The following is an 11,273-nucleotide window of genomic DNA, read 5'->3' as shown; positions in this document are numbered from 1 at the left end:
GATCCACGTGCGATGAAGAAATCGATGGGATTTCCACTGTGGTCGATTGTGATCACTGGCGTATCGCGAGCTTCTTGGAGCCACGAGTTTCCACGAATCGGCCTTTTGTTCCGGCTTGGCAGAAGGCGCGTACGCTAATGTGGAACCTGTAAACCAAAAGGAAAACTCGTTATAATGAATGCTAGTGATAAGTAAACCATAAAAGGCTTAAAGTTCTGTGATGAGTAGTTTTCCTTATCTGTGTTTTGTTATCAGTGTTGGGTAGCAAAAATATACAGGTTTATAGAGTGTTTCGGAGGCTCTGGGCTTCTTTTGTTGAGAAAGATTAGTTTTAAAGTTTGTTTTAATTAATATTTTAATATCTGTAATAGGTAGTAGGTATATCTTCGCCGATATTTTTTTAAATTTGTTTTGCAAAGATATGGATAATGTTAGAAGTATTATCCATTTTATGTTCCTTAGAATGGTATTAACATATTATTTACATTTTCAATAAATATATTGAGAACAGTCATCACATTAACGCGTAATTTATAAGACGGTCATTGGCATAGCCAAGATAATATCCATAATATTTTCTCTATAGACAAAACATAATCACATGAACATACAATTCCTTAGAAGTTAATAAGAAGCTCAGATTCACTGCTGCTCCGAAACCACAACAAATAATATTTCGCTATCAAGCATCACTAATCAAGTTTATCGTATCCATCTGCAGAACAATTTACGGTTTAAATCACCTAAGGTCATACATGAAATTGTCTTCTGATAGCGTTGCGCAATTCGTTCACGCAACACTATAGACTCCAAAGAATTTCCACGATCGTAGGCATCGACGTTGCTCCAACAGAAGATAAAAAACTGGGAGACTTCGTTACAAAACGAAATGATAAAGTCAAGGGGAAATAGCTTGGAAAAGACCTAGCATTCCAGTCGTTGATAATTGTTCCTGTATTTTTCATCGAGACGGTTTTGCTGTCGACTCGTCGTTCGTGGCATCTAGGTGAATGAAGAAAATGCTACTGGTGAAATTTGTCTGAACCTGAATTTCGACGAAAGAAAAGGCACGCTCGTTGAAGAAATCGTGAATGCGTTTCCACGACACAAAGACGGTCGTAAACACGGCCTAGTAATGTATAATTACTCAGACCGCAGATGTAATTTCCAATACGACCTTGTCTCGGTGACCACAAACGCTCGCGAGACGAAATTTTCACGGTACATCGTCCTAAAACCAGTTTGCCTTTTGATTCTCCACGAATGCGAAATGATTGCGTCGTTGGTATATCCATGAAGGAGTAATGATGTTTATTTACTATACGTAATATAAGATGAGCCTGAATTTGTGACGACAAGAGAAAAATAGTTTATGTTTTAGAATAAATAAAAGATATGAAATGAATCTTTTCTGAAGGAAGATTTTAATTTGAGAAAAATAAATTTGGAAAATTATTTTAATGATAATTTCATTATGATATGATTCTAGAGAAAATTTTACTCTGAGTAAATTCAATTTTTTGTAAGTAGAAATAAATTTGGGATTTGCTAAGTATTTTATGTATTTAATTTAATATCCCACTAATTTATTTTCATTGAGAAAAACTAATTTCGATTTATGTTGAGATGTAGAAATATGCTCGTTTCCTAGATTAATATAAGTACTATAATGGATGGCTATCGCACAGCAATTAACGTAGGAGTATACTAACAAGAGAATACGAAGTATGGTTCTTCATATTGTGAAGGATTTTCGTACGGTGAAAGGGATTTAAAGAATCGAAGGTAATACAGAAGTTTTCAGGACAGACAGTTAACAGTTGGACCGACTTAGATTGAGACAGAGCTTGGCCTAGAACTAAACTGGAACTGAAGGATTAAAATCGTAGCGAAATGGACTTGCATTGAGATTAAACTTGTTCTGTCCAACCAAACACATGCAAGAATGATAGTTCAAACAAAAGAAACGCCTTTTCGGTGGCTAAGTCAACTTCGATAAAACAGTATTCAAACATTGTAGAGAAAGTTTCGAGAGAAACGGGAACACTGATACCAAAAATAGAAATATTATCGCTCCAGCGATAATGACGTTTCCACTTAACAAAACAGAAGAATAAAACACATGTATCCTGAATCCTAATTGATATGGTGCAAATTGCAACATTTATACTAACTCAACTTTTAATATTTACTATGAAAAATATTCGTGGATAATGTACTTTCAATAAACTAAAAGGTTGTAAATCTCTTGTACATTACCATTAATCGTTTTTTCATAACAGAACTGCACTGCAGTAATCCTAGCATATTACATATGTTATACAACCGACACCATATCACTCGAAGGTCAAAAAATCGACTCCAATATTGGCATCGATTTCCATAAACCAGCACCATCTACGTATTTTTTAATATAAGACGAATCATCCATGATATTAATAGTGACCATGAAACCCGACGTAAACAGAACACGAACAAGCAATGAAGCGATAAACGGGCGACAAAGGTTCCTCTCGCTCGTCCCCTGTGTCGATATGTTCGACCACAACAATAGTGGGCGCACAGTGAAATGCTCCTGAATGAAAGCCCGTTGAGAATCTTGCGCTTCCGCTTTCTGAATCACCGTGGATAATTACCGAATCAAAATCGACGGCCTTCTCTGTGGCGATGCTGCGACCCGAGACCTCGGACGTTGTCCCGATTTGAGTCGGCAACGAGTTCGCGCGTTTTCTATCGAATCGAAATCCAGGTGTACGCTGGCATCGCAGTCACGAGCGAGTTAGCCTTCTTGAGTGCACAGTTTAATCGCAGAACTTGTTAATCGCGGAAGAGGAACGTGAACGCACACTACATGACCGATTCACGACGCGTGAGAACAGAAGCTCAGAACGCAACTGCTCGACGAATCTCGCACTACTAATGAGCTAGCTCGTTGCGCGTTTCACGTCGAACATTAAACGAAATGCGGAGACTTTCTCCCCTCCTGTGTTCGTTTCTCCGTCTGATCGCTTTCAGTAACGCCGTCTTCGTCACTCTCTCGGTTGAAGAGCAACGCCACGTTACGTGTCTCCCGCTGTCCGGTTACCAGACGGGTCTTGCGAGTTCTCGCAGTCGTCTTATGTGCCGTACCTTGGCTGTCCGCTTCTACTGTGAGATTAAGCGCGCTGGAGATGAAATATGAAACGATTTAGCGAGTTTGATGTAATAATTGGTATCGAAACCCTTCCAGTCAGTTCGAACAGCTGTTTTTCTTCTGCAATTTTTTCAAGTACTCTCATGAACTATATGGTACTTGATTTTATTTTTATACAAGGTTCTTAAATTTTTAAATTCACTAAGATTTTCATTGCCTGTCTAAATCATACTCAAAAACAACTCTCAAAATAATAATTTCTATGTTTTGTTTTTGCGTCTGATTTATATAGAGAATAAAAACCTTTGTGAAATGAAAAATTTGAGAGGCTTGTCAGAAAAATAAAATTAAGCGCAGTTTGTGACAGTACTTAAAAAATATTGTAGAAGAGAATTTATAGAGTTACATACATTGAGAATTAGTGGAAAATATAAGATACTGCAGATCTAGCAATTTTTTTCAATATTCCCAGATTTAGGTTTCTTAAGTGCTCCAATTTGTTGGAATAGATCTTAACTTGAAATTTATTTCAGCTACTTGAACCGAAATCGACTTTATTCGACCTACTTCAATTTCATTCCAGTTCATTCAAATCGCTCCAATTTCTCTCATATTTATTTCAGTTGCTTAAAGTATTCCAACCTTATAAAAGTTTCGAGTTTTCGTTTTGGATTACGAAACGAGCTATTATAAAAGTCGGTTGAAATACTTTGGGAGAATCCTCTACTTGTTTTCCTGCATCTCGAGGAGCTCTCCTCTCGACAATTTCTGTCGCCCTAAATCGATGAATTGCAGGCAGCCGAAGGAACACGGGGGAGCAAACTCTCGAAGTTCGTAAGGTCTTCGCGTTCCTAGGAGATGGACATTTGTTACGCTTCACTGTATTACGCGCGGAAACTTTCATAACAAAATTGAGAATGATGTCGCGCCGGTGCATATTATTCATCGTCGAAGGAAATATGAAATTTATCGGTGGGGAGGGTAACGTATCGTGCATACTGTATCGGTGAACCGAGTTACGTAAATTTATTGTACTCCCGTTGCAATAGTGCTCGCTCGACGTCATATAATCGCGATATAAATTATCGTATGCACGAAGTAAAAGTTATTTTTTTATCTCAATTTTTTTCTACCCTCATTTTTTTCATCATATTCCTTTTTACTGCTGAATAAATTATTTCGAAAATAATTCACAAGACATATTTATTGAAACTGATTCGATTTTTTAACTTTTATTTCGAAGTCTTTATTGAAAGAAAAATAATGTAAAAGTTTAGAATCGCAAAGTAATCGAAAAACGAAACTGAATTTCACTTGAATTAATGCAACATGAAAGAGAAAGGTTTGTATCATTCTCTAATAAATTCGTGTGATGTTTGTTACACATTTTGAGGAGAAAATTAGAGAGTCAGACAGCAAAGCGTGCGATGTGAAACTTTCATTCGTATCAACAATAATCATATGGCTGTTCATTAATAAAAAGCATGTAACCGACTGAAAGTTCAATATATTTTAAAACAACGCTTGTTGTTAAACGCTTTCGTCGAGTAACAGGTGTACAACCTACATTCGCGCGGCATTTACGCTACGCTGGCCTTCAGAAATCTCTCTTGAAACAGTCTCACTAGTACTATAAATGTAAAACAATGCTCGACGCCATATACTTACTTTGGATTAACAGTTGGTCCCATTAATAATCGAAATTTATGCCTTTTTATGGGCGTTCATCGACGTTCGCCTTGAAATTGAAATATTCGATTGCGGAGCTGGCAAGGAAATGTAGCGCGGCACATTATCATATCTGACGTGTATAGAGAGATATGTACAAAATATTTCAAAATATGTGGCTGCTTTACTAATAAAAAATAACTCATCATTTTGTATAGAAAATTTTTGCTTGTAAATTAGTCTATAAAGGTAAAATTAAAATACAAGAAATAGGTACTACGATACAGTGCAATCTGCAATCGTACACAAATAAATTTAATTTCCTTAGATACGCTAGCGTTGAGCAGACTCTTAAAATCTTCTTTCTCAAAAGTGAACTTCCTCACAAAAGAAATCTTGCTTCCCAATTTCCGCCTATTCATCCGTATAGAATCTCCCCTCTTCTGGAACGCACTAGATATTCCAAGCCACCCAGTATTTCGAGCACTCGTGATTTAAACGGATCAATGAGATGCGCTCTCGCAAACGTCGGAGCCAGGCCTTCCTCATTTCTGCACCATAGAACATCGCAACGTTGCGATGAAGACGACGCGGGAATACATTGGGGGTTGGCGAGGTGCCAACAGGTCCTTCGGGAAATACATTTTATCTGTTATATCTATATACCCCATCCATAATATCCACGATATATGGTAAATCCTAAAACAGCGAGCTGCTTTCGCAGCATTCTCTGTAGCGATCCCTGTTAGGGAATGTGTCCCAGATGTGCATGTGTATCCGTGTGTACGTGTGCTCGTGGATTTTAGGTGATTTAAAAGCTGCAGACCTGGAAGATCCAGGTGCTGCATCGAACTCGGGCACACCTATACTGGTACGATATGCATGAGTGTAGCGGGAGGGAAATAAAAGATTAGCGATAAAACTGAAAAGTAACAAGGTGAAGAAACTAAGCCTTTTTCACATGGAGATAGTAACGGCGAGCAAGGAGGCGTCCTAGATCGTAACAGGTACGAGGATGCACGATCACCGCCGCAGGGAGGCAGAAAAAGAATTTAGTTTAAAAAATATACGCGTAAGATCGATCAAGTAAACACGAAAGTAAGTAGGTCACGAGTGTACACGCTGGTTGAGCTACGCTTCTTTCGTGAAATCTTTGCGGGGGGGAAGCTTGTCAAATTTACTGGGAACTTTCGTGATTTATTAAGGAACATCCGCAGATGATTGATGCTCGTTGAAAGTTATCACTTCACATCGTGCCGCTTTGCGGTATCCTTACGTTGTTAAGCGGTCAAAGCGATGGGAAACTTCTTGGAAATGGTATTTCAAGCGATTTCCGCCCCCTTCGCCTATTTCCAAAGGGGAAAAGAATCCTTGAATGGATTGGATACTCGTTTCCTCGCGCTTTCTGTATCTAATCATAGCTAGACCTGCACGCGAACTATAAACGTTAATTGCACCATTCGCGATTAATTATCAATCGTTAGTCACGTACTCTATTTTCGGTAAGGGCGTTTTCTTCGCTCGATATATCCAGTACAAGATGGATTACACCCTTGCATACACCTCTCGCAGACTCTGGCTTGTGCTACTTTAAACTAATCAGGAAGATACACACACTCTATTGTACATGTTTCGTACACTTAACTCGATGTATGCATGTTGGTTCAATAAACAGGTTCGCAATAGTAGAGAACGATTGTGGATTCATTAAAAAAGTTTGTTTTGAGAGTTTTTTGCGTTTGGATGTTTTATTAAATGAAAGTTTGATAATGAAGCATTTCAATGGTTTAAAATATCTGATGTAGGAAACAAATTGTAGTAGATGTGTTTGTAAAAAAAATATGTAACTTTGTTCATTTTAGTTTTCATTAGAGTTATTTTTTTATAACTCCAAATACTACACTGTTTTAAAATATATAGTAATTTGTTAATAACATTATCGTGAATCTATAAAGAATTTATTAATAATTTTATAGTTCACTGCATTCCTTATCTACAAGAATGTTCTCTTATCTTCTCTCACTGACCCAGTAAGACCCTTTTCACACCCATGAATTTTATCACAACTTCGATCCCTTCTGACCCAAAAAATTGCAAAAACAATTATATTTAATCCAGTGCCCGTAACCTACATCAGAATAACTACCACCATCTAAAAATACTCGTACCAGCAAAGTAAACCTACGATAAACCCTTTTAACGCAGGACTCTTCTTTCTCGATAATCAATTTTGCAAAATGTAGCCACCTTGTAACCTTGTAACTCACCCTCCTCATGCGACTTTCCTCATCACACAGTTACATAAAGTTCACGCCTAATGCGCATTTATTAAGACTTTCCCATTCTTTTTCACGAGTCTCATTACTTAATTAACCCCGCGCTTAGGGTTCTGAAACACCCCCTACACACGCCCAAGTATGCACGCAGAGGCGCAAGGAGTATGCACTTCGCGTGTGCAGCCATCAGGGAACACGTACGCGCGCACACATGCACGCGTAAGCTTTTATCGATGAACTAGACGCAGGGGGTAAGGATGTTTCGCTGTCCTGTGTCCCGGGCTACTGCAGACAGCACCCGCAGGACCTCCAACGCTTGACCACCGAACACCAATGACCGATCTCATTGTTCTTGGAGGATTATTCCAATTCGATAGTTCCGTAGCGCAGCGCGCAACTCCGAAAACGATGACGCACGAATGCATTACTTTTGTCGCGGCGTGCCGTCGAAACGTGTCGCGATAAGAAGACAGAAATAAAAGAATAGCAAGAAAACCCTGGAGAAATGCCTTCCCAGCGGAACGACATTACCAACGCTACAGTGGTACTACCGATCGAGGCTTAACAGGGAGATCAACCTTGCAAAGGTATTCCAGGAAAGATCCATAAAATGGTAATTCGAGAGCAGTCTCGGCGATGGAATTGCGGCGAAAGCACGCCGTGTCACGATCGTTATCCACCATCGAAGGAAAAAGCCAGAAATCGGCAAGAAGCTAAACCGTTCCTTTTTCTCTTCGAGGCGATTTCGTGCCGGCGCGCAACGGTTCCGCGGAGCCCCTGCCATTTCCAAGTAACACAATTGCAAACATCGATTCGAGCCAGAAACTAGATACGTATGATTACTCCCGGGGGGTCGGAGCGGTATAGCTCGCGTGTGGATAACAATACGACAATAGGCACGGCTCGCGACGCGTGGATCCGAAGAAACCGTCCAAGTGGCGAACGTTCGATTCGATCCCGAAGCGAGCCACGAAATTCCTCGGTCTCAATCCCCCCCGAGATAAGGGTCGTCGATAAGACCGAGAATAAGGTCAAAGGGATCGCGTTTTGGAACACGTTCCGATCCTGCTCGTTAACCTACTTCGTTTTATTCCCATTCATTCATCCGGTCCGCGCAACACGCGTATGTAGATCGTCGCGATGCGTTCGCGCGTTCAGGGCCCAAAGTGCCATCGTTTATTGCGTCTCTCACGCAAATGGCGTTCACACGACGCGACGCGGTTCCGTCGTGACAGCTAATCTTCGTTATCTCCGCCCACCCTCCTCCCGATTATCTTGCTTGGCTGGCCGCGTTACCAAGTTCCCGAGGTAGCGCGTTCCGCCCGCGAACAGGATATCTCGAATACGCGATCGAACGACCGTGAGCTGCCGCGGCCGTGTAATCGTTTCCAGGAGGATCGATCCTCGCCAATTAACATGGGCGAGGTTGAAGCAGCGTCATAAAGCACCGAGGAGCAGGATATATTCTGGCACGAAGACACTTCCGGGCGAGCAAGGGGCGAGCAAGGGGCGCGTACGCGTTCACCGCCCAATCAGACGGACCTCTTGGCTTCGTGGCTCGCTGAGGGCGAGTGTCTCCGTGGCTCGAAGCGATTGTTGACGGGTGAAAAAAATCGACGGTGGAATATTGAGGGGATTCATTGACAGGCAGCTCGACCCAGGAACGCGGGCTGTATTCGTTCCTAGGCCGATCTTGCCGAGCGCCGCGAGTGCCGTCGTCTTGTATTATCGATTGACGGAGGTTATGTGGAGTCGAGTCGCCGGGGCACGACGATCGCGGAGAATGAAATGAGGAATCTTATTCCGATCGAGTACGCGAGAAAGGAATAGAATCTTCAAAGCTATTCGCGCTTCTCGTCTTTTATCCTTGATCATCCCCTCACAGTTCCTCCTCCCTCTATCTAGATATAACATTCCCACTGATCTACCTGTCTCTCTCTCTCAAACTCTCTTCCATCCGCATATCATTTCACTCTTCCTCTTCCTCCCTTTCTGTCTCTTCACTAAACGCGTCTCTTCAAGCAGCAAGCTTAAAGGGCAGAAGTCAGGGGGACGGGGCAGACACGATGGGGCTGGGTCAGGGTAAGAAACAGAAAATATTTTCACTCACCGTCGGTTTACGGGGGGTTAGACCCGCTGACGAGTCGCGCTGGAAGCCTGGCTGGCAGCAAGGAGGCTGGTCATGATCGCGTCGTCGAAAACGGCAGTATTGGCAGTGGCGGGACTGGCGGTGGCAGCCACGGTAGCGTTGACGGTGGCGGTAGCGGTGGTGACGGCAGCAATGGTAACGGCAGCGGCGGCGTTGGCGACGACGGCTACGGCGACGTCGAGGACGTTGTACGCGTACGCGGCACTGACAGCAGCAGCAACGTTAGCAACCAAGTCACTTCCCTCTATACGATCCGGGGACACCATCTCCTTGCTCGTCCGATCGCGTGCACAACCGACGACGACGCCGACGCCCGCACTAGCCACGACGCACTGTGGTCGCGCTACCACGAGTACCATCCTCGTACTCTCATCGTCGTCGCCGTGTCTGGCTGCGCTGGGCACCACAGATCCTCGGTGAATATCAACGTACGTCTGAGCACTGGGAGTCGGCGGGACGTTTCGCCCTCGGTCCACTTCCGTCACGGTCCGGGACTACCAGTGGCTTCGAAGAAGGCGGTGGTCGTCCCCCGATCGACTGCACGACACCGATGCTCGATGGCAGGAGACGCCCCAACGCGGGGCACCTAGTTCGACGTATGCCGAGCGACGGCTCACCCCGCGATCCGTCTGCGCTCGGCCCGACTCGCGCAGTACCGTAACCACCACGGGTGCTCGCCTACCCAGGATCCCCGACACCCCTACTCTTTCGCCCCCTCCTCTCTGCCTTCCCTCTCGATCATCTCGCCGCCGACCCTCGGACGGCCACTTAACCGCGAAATTTTGAAGAACCCCCTTATTTGGGACGTCTTCCACTGGCCACACTTTCAGCGTTCCTCCTTACCTCCTTGGCTCGTCGACTGTCTGACTAATGCCTGGTCGCGACTACTGCAGGCCCAAGACCGCGTCCATCGTTCGAGGAGTCTGAACCTCTGAACCGATGCAGGATGAGATCGATGTTCGTTGGTCTATCTGTGCGCAGTGTCTTCGAGTATTGAGATATTGTTTGTTAGGCTTTTTAGGGGATAAGGTTGAAATGTAGATTATGGAGAGGAAAATGGTATCGTAAGGTTTGGGGAAGAGAAGTTGGAGTCACGAGAGGAAACGCGTTAAATGGGTCGACTGGTAGCGGCACCGAACGAGTGGAATTGTTTTAGTCGCGGGCACCAGGAGCCCTTCGGGGTGACCTGAAGCCGTCGAGCACTCAGCGGCAAAGCGGGGGGTTAAGGAAGCCCTTGAAATCAATAGCCAGTCGCTACTGCCGCCGCCACCCTGATCAGGCTGCTCTGCGCTGTATCCGCCGCTCCACTCTCTGCCATCCACCTCCCTCCTCTTCGATCCTGATTTATCCGCACCTCCTGCTTGAGGAGGTCCTATGTCCTATCCGACTTTAGTTCGTACGAGAACATCTCGGCACGAGTGTCGTCTGGCCCAGACTGATCAAAGGCAGTCACGTGTCTGTGAAAGAACGTCTGAGTTCTCTTCACAAATTCTGCACCCTCTCAGATGAGGCGTACATAAATGTGTACGCCTGGTATTGTTTAAGCTTTCAGGAGCAATTTTATCCCCTGTGTGTCATGTAGATACATTTAGTTATTTGCTGAAGAATCATTTTTGGGGAAGAAGATGGAAAATATTACTGTTTGATGGATAATGATGTAGGAATATAGGAGTCCTTTTAAAACATCGAACTCTGAAATTTTTTATTTAATTATACTTAAGTCCTGTGTTTGATATTAATGTGTTGAAAATAAGAGAAGAAATATTATAAATGAAGGATGTTTTATGTGCATTAATACTTTCCATCTTCAATATTATTCCTGCTTCTGTTTTGCTCCTTCTCTTTCCACCTAATGGACTCAAGAGAAGGGCGCACGAGTGCACATGCACTCGCGAAGGTGGTCTGACTAAAGGCTGACCTACGCTACTTCGCGTATCTACTTTTTTGGGGGATGGGAAAGTTTAAAATGAATCTTTAAAATTATCTTAGACAGTCGATCGATTGGAACTATATTTATGACGAATAACCTTCGTAATAATTGATTGAC

The 11,273-nt window shown here is 43.2% G+C and overlaps 1 protein-coding gene across 1 annotated transcript; it reads right to left on the bottom strand.

The window, feature by feature from the left end:
- Nucleotides 1–12: 12 nt before the first annotated feature.
- On the bottom strand, nucleotides 13–10,137 carry LOC143188361 (uncharacterized). Its single transcript, XM_076392569.1, has 4 exons — nucleotides 10,122–10,137; nucleotides 9,775–10,064; nucleotides 9,188–9,720; nucleotides 13–146 (listed from the first exon to the last, which is right to left on the bottom strand). The coding sequence occupies exons 1-3, from the start codon at nucleotides 10,135–10,137 to the stop codon at nucleotides 9,205–9,207; spliced, it is 822 nt and encodes a 273-aa protein (XP_076248684.1). The 3' UTR covers nucleotides 13–146; nucleotides 9,188–9,204.
- Nucleotides 10,138–11,273: the final 1,136 nt, after the last annotated feature.

Source organism: Calliopsis andreniformis, chromosome 2 (assembly GCF_051401765.1).
Source record: "Calliopsis andreniformis isolate RMS-2024a chromosome 2, iyCalAndr_principal, whole genome shotgun sequence".
Taxonomy (NCBI): Eukaryota; Metazoa; Arthropoda; class Insecta; order Hymenoptera; family Andrenidae; genus Calliopsis; species Calliopsis andreniformis.
This window is presented reverse-complemented; position numbering and strand designations above follow the sequence as displayed.

Coding starts and splice junctions, on each gene's coding strand:
- LOC143188361 (XM_076392569.1), bottom strand. Junction 9,721..9,774: donor TCTCCTGCCATCGAGCATCG/GTGTCGTGCAGT, acceptor AGCCACTGGTAG/TCCCGGACCGTGACGGAAGT.